The 13,617-nt window shown below is 44.9% G+C and overlaps 1 protein-coding gene across 20 annotated transcripts in view; it reads right to left on the reverse strand.

Moving 5' to 3' along the window:
• Positions 1–13,617, reverse strand: part of EP400 (E1A binding protein p400) — a 75,995-nt gene that overhangs the window by 31,792 nt on the left and 30,586 nt on the right. For 17 of the 20 annotated variants that reach the window (XM_053370053.1, XM_053370036.1, XM_053370034.1 and 14 more), the window contains 11 exons: positions 11,739–11,908; positions 10,789–10,963; positions 10,527–10,663; positions 9,412–9,598; positions 8,328–8,494; positions 6,839–7,005; positions 4,679–4,936; positions 3,009–3,173; positions 2,423–2,587; positions 1,486–1,583; positions 54–352 (listed from right to left, as the gene is read on the reverse strand). In XM_053370053.1, the coding sequence (XP_053226028.1) occupies positions 54–352; positions 1,486–1,583; positions 2,423–2,587; positions 3,009–3,173; positions 4,679–4,936; positions 6,839–7,005; positions 8,328–8,494; positions 9,412–9,598; positions 10,527–10,663; positions 10,789–10,963; positions 11,739–11,908 (1,988 nt within the window). The remainder of the gene's footprint in view (positions 1–53; positions 353–1,485; positions 1,584–2,422; positions 2,588–3,008; positions 3,174–4,678; positions 4,937–6,838; positions 7,006–8,327; positions 8,495–9,411; positions 9,599–10,526; positions 10,664–10,788; positions 10,964–11,738; positions 11,909–13,617) is intronic. The other 3 variants (XM_053370037.1, XM_053370040.1, XM_053370052.1) reach the window with 3 other exon arrangements.

Consider the following 13,617-nt stretch of genomic DNA (forward strand, 5'->3'; position numbering starts at 1 on the left):
CTGTTCCAGATTCTGTTCAGGATCAAGAGCAAGGGAAACATTCCAGTGATCACCTGTTAACAGCATCCCTCAGAGAGTCCTGCTGCTGCTCCAGTGTCCGTGTCATCCCCTGCAGTGGATCACTGTGGTCCCAAGAGGGATTTGACGAGAGGAGACAGTTTGCAAAACCAGCCCAGCTCCATTTGCTGCCTCCAGCGGAAAACTGAGGGGTCATCTTTCTGTCCCCCACTAGAGAACAAATTCTCATGAGGTCCTGGCCATACACTGGTGCTCTGGAACAGCGGCGCTCATTGCAAGAAAAGATCCGGTCGAGGCGCTCCTTTAGAATCCTGTTTTTTTCCTCAAACGACTCCTTTGCAATAAAAAATTGAAAAAACCACGAGAAAAAGTGTATACCATGGGCAGAATGCTTTGAAATCAGAACTATAAAGAGTTCAAAGTCTGTTACCTGGCTACAATCCTAAAATCACTTGCCCCAGAGTAAGTTCCACTGAATTCAATGGGTCTTAATTCCAAGCAAAGATGCATAACAATGCAACTGCATATGTACCCCAAGGCAAAGGGATCTCCCCCCCCCCTTTTTTTGGCACAACCTCCAACAAAACAGTTCTGATTCATACAGCTATATGCTAGCATCGCTACTGGAGCGCTCTGTAGATTCTGTTCCAGAATAATCAATTAAATCCCCCCCCCCCAATTCTGCTCTACTTCTATTAAATTAAATTCTGTAAGGTTATAGTCTACATTTTAGGCTTAAGCATAAATTTAGCAGGTGAGGGTACAGTTCAGTAGCAGTGTACATGCATAGCATACTGAAGCTCCCAGATTCAGTTTCCCAGCACCTTCCCTTAAAAAAAAGGTCTCAGGGAAAAGGGAAGGGCGAAGAACTCTTCCTGAGACCCCAGAAAACTGCTGCCAATCAGAGTAGACAACATTGAGCCAGATGGTCTAACAGTATAAAAAGCAGCTTGTTACAATCATGTATTTCATTGCATACTGAACATTATACAGCTTCCAAATCAGACAGAAGTTATTTTCCTTTTTTTTGTTGTTTAATACATAGCTTCCCTTTCTTATTTCTGTGGATACCTTTCATTGTCCCTCTTTCAAAAATTAAATTTTTGAAAGTGAGCCAAGCTTCATTTTTTCCTTCTCCATACTTAAAATATGTTCATAACCTCTCCAATGTGCCAAAAGTTGCTTCTAATAATTAAAGGTGGGGTTCACTTCTTTACAAGCCCTAACTTATATCAAAAGTAATTCACCTGCAGGAGTGCATCTGTATCTGTATCCACACACACCCCCACAATTGGGGAGTAGAAGCTATAACATACAACTTTGCTGACAAGCAAAATAAAGTGGAAAAATCAAAGAGCTAAGTATTGCAACTACATTTATTTTCACTTTTCAGTCCTTGAAGGAATTGAAAGAGAAGCTATTTCATATGACAACTGAACACACACAGTAAAAAAGCAGTAAGAGTACCTGTGAGTGTCCTCCGTGAATAAGGCCGGGTTTTAAAGATGACGCCGAGTCCCCCGAAGCTAAATTAGTACCACCCATTGTTCTACCTAGAACACACACTTAAAGATAAACCATGTGTTTATACATCCCAAATACACTCTTTACAAAGGACTTCAAGCTACTACAAGCGGTAACATGCCACGCCCCACCCAAGGCAATCCCAAGGACAGCCTTGCATTTAACCACATGCCTGGTTGCCATAGGGGACAAGGAATTGTAGACCGTGCAGGTTGGCAGGTGGGAGGACAGAGCATTCTGTGCCTCCTCTACCGCTAGCTAGCCTACTTTGTTTAGATGCTGTGTTGGGGAGAAGATAAAGTCTGCTCCTGCAGCACACCTGGTGTAGGAAACTAAATGAGCTGCTGTAAGAGGTGCAGAATACTCTACTTCTCCTCTGCCAGCCCACTGCATTTCTAGCATGCAATTTTATTTTATTTTATTTTATTTGTACCATCCCTTGGGTGACCACTCCTGTTGTGAATAAACCATAGTTTATGGCAATGTCCAAACACAGCTTCTGTGGTGGGGGCAAATGATTACCTGGGGGAGGTGGTATTCAGCTTGCAGGAGACACCAATGAGGGAGAAAGGGGCAAGGGTGCAGAGAGGAAGAGCTGTTTCCTGAATTTTGGGGTGTGGGAGTTCTAGTAAGGGATGTAAAAAGCTGGTCGCAGAGAAACAGCTCCAGTTGAGAGCCCTGCAAGCTGCAGATGCAAGTCTAGGGATGGGGAAGTAATCGCATCTGCTTCATCCAACTGAAATCATTTCCCCTATTTACTTATGGGATGGGGAGGGGGAGGGAACATAGGAAGGCAGAAAGGCCAGAAAATCCCCATATGGTTTTAAAAATCTGCTTCTTAAAACATCCCAGAGATAGACATGCAGGAAAGAGGCCCTACCTTGCTGCGCTACTGCCGGAGCTGGCAAGCCAGCTGGATGCTGGTTTCCCAAAGCATTCAGAGCGTTTTGAACAGTCCCCGCCGGAGAGACGGTCTGCATGACTACCGGGCCCTGAGGCCGCAAGTACTGCTGCCCAGGAGCTGACACAATTTGTAGAACGCTGCCTGCATTGGTAGAAATTTAAACATAAGAGGTCATAAAATGATTCGAAAATTAACAAGGAAAAACCAGCCACCGGTTTTCTTTTTACACCATGCATCGCGAAAGAAGGCAAGCCTAAACCTTCCACGTCTCTTGAGCTATCCTTAAAATGCAGGTAATAAAAGTGACAATGCCACATGACTCTCTCCTCCCCCCCCCCAGGGGAAAAAAACCCCAACTCCTTTTCTTAGCCCATGGAAGGGTAAGCTGTGGCTCTTTCAGAAGTTCTGGACTCCAATTCCCAACAGCCCCAGACGGCATAGGGAATGGACAGAGATGGTGCAAGCCGTCATACCCAACATGGATATATTGTGTGTATGAGAGTGTGCGCATTTGGAAAGGGAGAGAGAGATGTGCTCTTTTGAGATTAAGTTTGTACAATACCTTGCAGCTGCAAAGGTTGTCCTGCAGTGAGCTGGCGAAGCTGACTGTGGGATAAAGTAAATTTATTCCCCTGAAACTGCAGCGTCACAGGAGTCTCTGGCTGAGCAATTCTGCCCTGTGCTCCTGCAATGGATGCCAACTGGGCTATCTTTACCACTTCGCCACCTGGAGGAGGGGGAGGAACAGAACCACACATTAAGGGGAGGGGCTGCCTTCCAAACAGTCTTTGTCCTCACTCCAGTTAGTAAAACTGATGCTGAAGCTGCTCCCATGCAGAATTATACATAGTGCAGAGGGCGGAAAGTGTCATATAAAAGTTCCACAGGTACTGCTTGCATACAGGGGGTGAACAAATAGGTTTCTTTTGTTTTGTTTTAATGTAGAACAACGCAGGGGGTTGCGGTGTGTAGAAGTTACCCTTCCATTTTTGCAGGAAACAACAGCAACCTGAAAAAACTCATGTGACACTTTGTAAACCAGAGAGTAGAAAGTCATTAAGCGGGACTCCACTGCCTTTTCAAAAGCAAAACGCATTCAAGGGACGCCAAGAATTTCAGCAGGACTGTCAGTGTTTAGTGACTTGGCTGAAGCAATTTTGTTTCCTGTACTCCCTGTCTGTAAGCCTTTTTGATAGAAAGAAACAAACAGGAAGGTAACAAATCAAGAATAATAAATCATTATCGTGCTTGTGGTAGAACTTCCACTGAAAGCATTTTATAATGCATTTTCAAAATGTGCTAAGTTTGTTTCACATCAGTTCCACAATCTACTTAATTCAAAAAACTGCATTGTTAAGGTATGGTTGTTGGGGGTTTTTTAATCTCAGAACAGATTTAAAGTAATGATAACAACAATCATAAAATAATTTAGGTCAACTGGAAAAATATTCGCAACAGGTTTTTAAAATCTGAAAGCATAGATCTGTGCTTCAATGCACTGAGAAAGCTCCAAATAAGAATTTCACCTGAATTTCTGGATCCGAGTCACCATGGATCTTTGAACTTTTGCAAAGGCAGTTTATTCCCCCAGGGATGAAAACATTAGTATATCAGTGCTCAATAATCTCTAGACATGCTTGTAGGCAGTGCACATACAATCTGAACCGTTCCCCTCCCCATTCCACCTAACAGCTGCAGTTTTCGCCTCCAAGGAAGTCGAGAGGCCTTCTTAGCAGGATGAAGTTAGTGTTTTCAAAAAGAAAAAAAGGGAAAAAAGAAAGAAGAGAGAGTCAAATTAGGAAGAGGAGAGCTTTGCAGGAAAGAAAAAAGGCAGGGGGAGTAGAAGTTGTTTCCGGGTCCAAAAGAAGTCTGGCCAGCGAAGGAAACATGCAGAAATGAAGAGATTAAGTTGACACCGCTAATGTTATGTCCACAGCAATTTTTTTTCTTCTATTATTATTTTTTTCTCATCCAAATTTGGGACCTTTCTCCATGGTCCTATAAGCAGTGGAAAACAGTGAGCAAGGCTACTCAGAGTGAGGGGGGGTTGTGTTTAAAAAAACCAAAACAAAAAAAACCACAAAACAAGCCACCACAACAAAATCATTCTGTACACATTTTTTTTAGGGTGCCTAATAACTTAACCTCAGGGAAGCTTTGGAAACAAAATAAAAATAAAAAAGTGGGAGAAACCTGTAGAGGGGAGGTGGGGTGGGGAGGTGGGGCACTTACTAGGCAACCGTGCCTGAGCCTGAGAGGTCAATACCAGCCTCTGAGGCAGCACACTCTGTTGGATGGTGTGCGGGGGGGCCTGTGGCTGGGCCTGGCCTAGCTGTAAGGCCTGCACAGTGGTCTGACCCCGCAGTTTCGCAGGATTGGCCGGGCTAGTTGCTGCTGTGAAGGTCACTGCTGGCTGCTGTCTTGGAGGAGCACTGATGGAAGACTGAGTTGTCTGAAACTGTGGAGCTGCGGAGGAGACGGCTGCGGAGGCTGCAATCAATAAGGTTGGGTTGTGCAAGCTGTTAGATTCAGTCCGCTTTTTAAGGGTTATAGCATTGGAGATTTTTTTTGTAATTAAAAAAACAAAACAAAACAGCTTTTAGGTACAGAAGTGCTGCAAAATCCTTTGTTTTCACAGGCTATAACAACAACCAGCAACGTAAATACCAACTTGGTCACAGAAGTCATGAAAAACTCCATGTGTTATCAATTAGGCCCTCCTGCTCATTATACACACACACACAACTTTAGGTGGTCACAAAATCATCAACCAGCTATTAGTTTGTTTCCACAGCCGTTAGTATTGTAGGACGTGGGGTTCTTGAGCTGTGCCAAAGATGAGCTGCTCGGACAAAATCTAATACAAAAATCAAAGATCCCGATGAACAAATTGGAATTATGCCCCCACCCCACTGCCAGTATAACTAAGGCTGATAAAATCTTACAATGCTCATTCTCCAAGCTGATAGAAACACCGGAGGAGTGGAGGAATATGGTGCAAGCCTTCCAGGACATTGCAAGCAAAAAGAGTGCAGGCTTGAATATCCTGCATTAGAAATCTCCCCCCCCCCCCAAAAAAAATGCATATGGTATCTTCCTTCCCAGGACAGTGAAGGTGAAAACGGCATACTTAAGATTAGCATCATAAGAAGAGCCCTGCTGGATTAGGCCAAAGGCCCATCTAGTGCAACATCTTGTTCTCATGGCAGCCATCCAGGTGCCTATGGGAAACCCACAAGCACGGCCTGAGCACAACAACTCTCTTCCCAGCAACTGGTATTCAGAGGCCTTAATGTTCTTCCCACATCAAGGGTTCCTTGCACATGGAAAACTAGCACATCAGCAAACAGACTAGGCTAGAATCCTTTTTCTCAATGCAACAAGGAGCTCTTGCCATGGGAAAGCATTAAAAAAAACCACACACAGTTCGCTAACCATATCCTAATATTGGCATAGCCCCCAAATAACTGTTATCATAGTACAGTGGTGCCTCACAAGACGAAATTAATCCGTTCTGCGAGTCTCTTCGTCTTGCAGTTTTTTCGTCTTGCGAAGCACGGCTATTAGCAGCTTAGCAGCTATTAGCGGCTTAGCGGCTATTAACGGCTTAGCAGCTATTAACGGCTTAGCGGCTATTAACGACTTAGCGGCTATTAACGGCTTAGCGGCTTTAAGAAAAAGGAAACAAACTCGCAAGAACTCGCAAGACGTTTCGTCTTGCGAAGCAAGCCCATAGGGAAATTCGTCTTTCGTTTAGCGAGTTTTTCGTCTTGCGAGGCATTCGTCTTGCAGGGTACCACTGTAGTATGTTTGTCCCATTAACTGGTTCAAAAGCTTTCAGAGAGAAGCTCGTGAAAAATCGTGGAGTGGTCTCCGCTTGATCTCAAAACGAACTGTTGTGTAGGCAAAAGCCGACGGTGCATCCTTTTTCAGGTGGCAGGAAAGGTCAGCACCCACAAAAAAGTGGCGTGGTCAGGACATGGCTTAAATCTTTTCTCAGGGAGGCTCACCTCACATTTTGAGGACCACAACTGCATGCAACTAAGAGCCAATTTCAAACTGCTAAAACAGGACCCTGCTTAGGTTGGAAGGCAGCAAACCTAAGTCAAATACTTCGCATTTCACACACAAAAATTCCCCGTCAACCTATTTTGGGCAGCTTTCCGATGGCGTAGTAAACACAGGTAAGAGTGATGAACAGAGTTTGAGAGGAAGCACTTACACCATCACAACCGTGTTAAATTTCACCCTGATCCACTCAGTGCACAGCTTTAACCTGGCAGTTTAGTTGAAAGAAACGGCCATACTTGTAGTCAGGTGGGAGGACAATTTCAATTTATCAGACTGGTATATGACAATCTGAGACCCAGAAGAAAACTAGAGTGGCAATACCTTTCGTACCTTGATTTGCAGACACTGTAGCTACAGGTGACCTTCCACGCACTTGCCCCTGTTGAGCCACCGTAGCTGTCGTCACTGTGCGTTGTTGCACTTGAGCACTGGGGAAAGCCGCAATTCTGCCTTCAGGCTTCTGGCCATATTGAACGGGTTGGAACAACCTGAAAAGGTTGGCCGTTACTTCATTATTACCTCCTCCCACAAGCACAACACTAACAAAACCTCGTTCTGAATTACAGTTTTGGACAACAGAACATAAGCACTTGCATAGCTTAAAAGTACCGTATTTTTCGCCCCATAGGACGCACCACCCCATAAGACGCACCTAGGGTTTTTTTTGGGGGGGGATAAAAAAAATTATCCCCCCCCCCAGGCACAGGGCTGGCACGGGGGAAGCCCGAGCTTCCCCCGACCCCAGCCCCCAGAACAGGCTGCTGCCTGCAAGCCTTGCGAGCCCGGCAGCACCTCCCGCCGGGCGCGCGAGGCTTGCGGACACCTTCCCAAAGCACGGGGCGTCCTCCAGAGGGCGCCCCATGCTTCGGGATGCAGGCTGCCGCCCCAAGCCTGGCGCGCCCGCTTGCAGACACCTGCCCGAAGGTCCTCCGGAGGACGCCCCGTGCTCCAGGCTGTAGGCTGCTGCCCGCAAGCCTTGCGAGCCCGCGGGAACTCCCCCGGGCTCGCAAGGCTTGCAGATAGCTTCCTGAAGCCTGGAGAGCGAGAGGGGTCGGTGCCCACCGATGCCTCTTGCTCTCCAGGCTTCAGCGAAAGCCTGCATTCGCCCCATAGGACGCACACACATTTCCCCTTCATTTTTGGAGTGGAAAAGTGCGTCCTATAGGGCGAAAAATACGGTACAACATGGGACGTGGTTGTCATTACAGTAAACAGAATGTTTTGAAAGTAGCTTTTACAAATCACCTTTCAGTCACAGGGCACTCTAGGCAGTGCACAACAAACATAAACTTTAAAGAACAGAACAGACACCACTTTGCCCCCCTCAATGAAAAATATGTGCAATTGAGTCCCAGTTTATTAGAACAATTTTCCATACTGCCTTTTAGGGAAAAGCACTTCTGAAGGCAGCTTGCAAACATAAATAAAACATTAAAAACAGACAAACCCAAAGCCTCATTCCAATAAAACTAAACCATTAGAAACAGCAGTCTAAAATCATTTCACAGTCCAGCAGAACGCTCAGTAAAACCCATGTAAACTAATTGCATTACTCCCAATGTTAGCTTCCCTTTCTTCTCCTTCCATCTGTACCTCACCCTCTGCATCTGCTCCACTAGACTCCCCCCCCCAGCACTCTGGAGTACATTTTGGGGGCACACACGTGGGGGGGATGTTCCCTCCCTTCAGAAATAATTTCAAACCAGCAGCAACATAAGCCATTAAGCAGTCAAATGCCCAGCTCAATGCCTCAACTGAATAGCTGCTCAAATTAAATGTGTTTTCAAGGCTTGTTTTAAAAGCTGCATACCTGCTTGGCTTCAACTTCACTGGATTAGGCCTTGGGGGAGGTAGAGGAGAGGTGTATATTTCCTCAATGAGCTTTCTGGTCACTTTTTGCTTTGGCAGCACTTGTGACTCATACAGAGTCATTTTATTCTCAATCCCAATCAAATCAAAGAGACTCAGGTCCGTATCCTACAGGTAGACAAAGAGAAATTTAAAGCATTAGTACCACTCATCCGACGTTATCGTTTATAACCTACTCTTCTGTTCACAAAACAAAACAAACCCAAGAAACATCAATGAAATAATAATTTAAATGTTTAAAACCCACCAAGTTAGTTACTTGAAGTATTTTTTGGGGCACCTTTCCAGACAAACTTGTCGAGGCAGCGTACCACATTATATGAACCACCATTACAATTCCACACATTCAAGAATTCAAATAGTCAATGGGGGGCCTAATTAAAAATATTAAGAAGTGACAGACTGCCTGAATAGAAATTGTTTTCAATTTCTGTATTAAAAGCAACAGTGAATCTTCACAGGGAGAGTACTGGATCCTGATCTCTGAGTGACTCCCACTGAATTCTATAGATGAGGCCAGTTCCCAACATTGTGCTACTAACTATCTGATGAAGATGCCATGCTGTTCTGTGTAGACAGAAGCAGGCTTGTAAAGATCACCTTCTACAATGCCCTTGAGTAAAGCAGGAATGGTCATAAAACAGATAATTGAATGGTCGGTCTGTGAGCGCTTAAAAAAGGATGCTGAGATTACTAAGATCCAGCATGGGTTTCACAAACAAGTCGTGCCAGATGAATATCTCTTCTTCTTCTTCTTCTTTTAAAATAGAGTTACAAGCTTGTCAAAGTTTGGTCTTGCTGTTCTTCCCTCCCGTCACTGCGCACGCAAGGCAGTATGTGGCCTGCAGGTTCCATGTCAAAGTACTCTTACAGTCCACTTGGTATGAAAAGTTGGACCACCCTGCTCCAGAAGCTGCTGAACTACAACTCCCATCATCCTTGTTCCATACTGGCAGGGGCTGATGGGAGTCCAAGAATATCTGCAGAGCCACGGCTTCCCAATCCCTGTCCACTGTTTGACTCACCTTCCAAACGTCACGTTCAAGTGCTTTTAAGACCAGCGAAGCAGTTCTATACTGCAGTGTCTCTGAGACATAGGAGGAACTGGAGAGCCGAGGGTTTATCAGATCAGGATGGTTGCAGATCTTCTGCAGCTGCATCAGAACATGAAGAACGCTGACAAAATGCCCACTTTTTAGAGCATCTTGGGTTCTGCCAAAGGAAAGAAGCATGGCAACTTGAATCAAATGTTAAGAAAGCCCCATGAAACATCCTTCATCGCTTGAACCAGTTTTATGGCTGTGGTGCAGATTCTCAAACGTTAATTTATTACACAGTACTTGTATCCCACTTTTCTTTGGAAAGCTCAAAGAAGCTTACATGAGACACAAGACAGCCTCCTATCAAAACACTAATCAGATCCACAGCAGCTTAGCTTAAGCAGTTCTGCAACAGTGGGCACTCTTCCTAGATCTGTAGTGACGGCATTTTAAACACAGGTACACATTCCATACTGCAAGTCTCCACACCTGATGACTGAAGAGATGCAGCCCATTCTACCTCATTCTGAGCATGTGCTGACCAGGACTCACACGATTCAATTATAGTTCTAAAAGCTACATTAAAATTGAAGCTAGGACTCCTCCCCCCCCCAACCCTTGCTACAATACACTGACTAAATCCTGACTTAATATGCCAGAATATACATGAGTTATGTGTGCTCTTTGCAGCCAATCTGTTCCTCCTTTCAGGCAAGAAGTTAAACAAACCAGGAACCCACTAGTCAATCATACTTTCCTGTTACATGCAAACCACCTAGGTTTGGTTAAAGGCTTCCCAAATGAGCAAGATTCAGAATCCAATTTTTAAACCATGTTTCTGAATCTGGCACATTTAGAAGTCCTCAACCACACTTCCTAGTTTGAATGCAACATGAAGTTGTGATTCCTGGTTCATTTTGCAGCTTGCACAGGAGGAGGAATAAAGCAGCAACAAGGCTTTTTGTGCAGGTGCTTACAACTAAACTACATCCTATTATTTGAAGGTGGCTAAAGAGTTGGTTAGCACGTTAAACGCAATCTGAAATTTCTGCATTGTGAACTGCATAACCGACAAGTTCAACAAGTTGCATATCTCATACCCTGGCTGCAGAATGACATCTTCATACATCAGTTTTTGTCTGTTTGAAAGCCGACACTTAAGCACATGCTCATATTTTTTGGTTAACTGCTTTTCAACATCTCGTTTCGATCTTCGCAAAATAAACGGCTGGATCATCTGGGGGGAATGAAAATAGAAAAACCAAAGTTAACATAACTATTGTCTTCATTAAATTAAACCATATTACTAAAGCAAAGCTGGGAGAACCATGCATGCGCTCAGACAAAAGTCAGTTCACTCACTCGGTGTAACCTGATGACAAGTTTGTGGCAGTAATCCTGATTCTCCTCATTGGCTGCTTTTACTGGGAAATCCAGGTAAGGTTTGGAGATTCCTGGAATCAGGAAGTGCACCATGGTCCACAATTCCATCAATGTGTTGTGCAAAGGTGTATCAATTAGGAGCAAGCGGTGCTGGCTGTGAAGAACAGTTCAAAATGCTATGAAGGGACAGTTATCCCATTGGTGTCCATCTAGCAATTTACTAGAACTAGTAAATAAAATCAAGAGGGGGGGGAACCCCACACAGGTAAAAAGGAAACACATTCAGGCCCCAGTTAAGATGAGGAATTAACAATAAAGTTGTCATGTGATTATCTATGCCTGGCTCAGGTTTCCCTTAGAAATAGCAACTGCAGTTGGGTTCCCCAATTAGAACTGAAGTGGGGTGGGGCATGATTCTAAGACAACTACTACTCTCATTTTCTCGACAAAAATTACACTGCTCAGCTGCTACTTGACTACAAAGGTGCCAACACGCCCCCTCTCTACATGCTGTGGTCCAGATCTATCTCCCTGCAGCTGGCTTCAGAACAGACAATCACATGGCAAAGATATAACCTGGCCCTGGCCTTAGATGTTATTTTGAGAACTCAGTATGATGGGAGAAAGTCTTCAGCTTATGCTCATCTGCACTCCAACCTCTCATGTAAGACAGTAGTGTCCTGTGGCACTGAATGCTGTGCTCACCTGTACTTGGGGTGTCCCATTTAGCAATTTCACCCCCCTTTCAACCCACAGATTTCTTCCTGGTCCAAACTAGGATCACACAGCCACCATGGCCAACTGTTAGGAATAATGGGAACTGAAGTTGTTCCGACAATATCTGCAGGACCACAGGCTACCCACCACTGTCCTAGACCAACATAAAGCACTATGAAGTGCAAGGTGGAAGACTTCCACATGTGTCAGACCTGCGGAGACTGAAAAGTGCTTCCCAGTGTTTCTCCGTCATGTTTTTGATCTGTTGCATCTCATCAACAATGAGGTACTTCCACCGCATCTTTGTGAAGGCCTGGTGGCCTTTGAAGAGCTGCTTGTAGGATGTGATGCACACATTGAAGCGGTTGGGTTCCATCCACTCCTGCAAAAAACGAGGGAGGGAGGGAGGGAGATGACTATACTTGTCAAAACTTTCAGTCAGAAAACAGAACTTCCCAAGCCTATGGCTTTATTCAAAATAAGGGCATTCATACAGTTATACGTGTGTCAGCAGGCAGGCAATATGGATGAAGAGCAAGGGAGTGGTGAATATCAGTCTTTTGGCTGCTCCCCCTTTGAGACAACTTGAGGATTTCCCCTGGCCTTTTCTTTCCAGAAATCTCACTGCACTTTAAAGCATACCTGCTAAACCACTAAGCATTTAGTACAGTGTCAGAGAGAGAGTAACAATTTTTTATTTTTACTGGTCCCTTTGGATTCGATTGACAATGTTCACTGGTTGTTATTATTGCATCTTATTGCTCTGTTCTAAGCTGCCCTGAGGATGTTCATTTAAATAAATATCCATCAGCGCGCAATACACTTTCTTCCCTCAGGCAGGCCCCTGCCCCTTACCCTGTTTATAGACTCTGCAAAGGGGTGGGGAGTTCTTGCAGCAGCTCATTCCCAATGAACTGCAGCTTCTCCAGGCAACAACAAATAAGAAGGATCTACCCAGCAAAGGGATAAGAGAACAAGTTTTGCAAACTGACTGCAAACTGATTCCCGAGCTGAAAAGATACCAGACAGCAAGGCCAGGAATGACCTTTGCCAGTGCTCTTGAAGAGAGCTACTGCCAATCACAGTAATGAACTGTTAAGTCTTACAGAATAAAGGCACCTTCATATGTTCGTATTGTATTTTCTTGCTAAGGCCCCTGGCGAATGTAAGGAAAGCGAAAAACATCCAGATTCGGGACAAGAAATTATGCCCATCTTGCCTGCCTTCTCAAGATTCTGACTTGAGAGCAAGGAAGAGAAAAGTCCTGGCTACCTCAAGGGCTAAATAATTTGGTGTTAAATAAGCTTACAAACACAAATCAAAGTCCCTGTTGAGGTGTGCAGCTCCATATATAAAACAGGAACATGGGAAGCTACCTTACAACTTATACTGCCTTCTACTGGGTCCATCTAGCTCAATCTTTTCTGTACTGACACACAGGGGCTCCCAGGGTTTTCAGACCTTCCTAACCCTCCTTGGACATGCTGTGGATTGAACTCCAGGCCTTCTGCGTGCAATGGAAAAATTCTACAACTGAACTACTGACCCTTCCTCTTGGTCTAAACTACTACAGGGGAATCTCTTGCCAGGAGCCAAATCCACCAATACTGAATTAAGTGCTGCTCTGAGCAACTCTAAGGAAGGTGGTGGTGGGGATATAAATGCAACCAATTTATTTACTTATTGCACTTATATCCCACCTTTCGCTCCAAGGATCTCATGGTTCTCCTGCTCCCCACAACAACCTTGCAAGGTAGGTTAGGCTGAGAGGCAGTGCTTGCCCAAGGTCACCCAGTGAGCTTCACAGCCACACCGTCCATAGCCACAGATTGTGGAAAGTGGACTGTGTCTCACGACAGGGATCAGAAGAGGCCTTCAGGTCAATGGAAGGCGGTTATCTCTGTGAGTTGGCACCATTTGCTATTCAACAGCCCAGGTCAATCTGCCTCATCCATCTGGTGCATGGGTAGGGAACCTGTCTCAGCCTAAGGGCCACTTTTCCTTCTTTGCAATCCTCTGGGGGCAAAATGCATGTGGTGGGCATGGCCAGAGGCAAAAGTGGGCGACAAATGTGAATTTTTGCCTTTGTAC

This window comes from Podarcis raffonei, chromosome 16 (assembly GCF_027172205.1).
Source record: "Podarcis raffonei isolate rPodRaf1 chromosome 16, rPodRaf1.pri, whole genome shotgun sequence".
Lineage (NCBI taxonomy): Eukaryota > Metazoa > Chordata > Lepidosauria > Squamata > Lacertidae > Podarcis > Podarcis raffonei.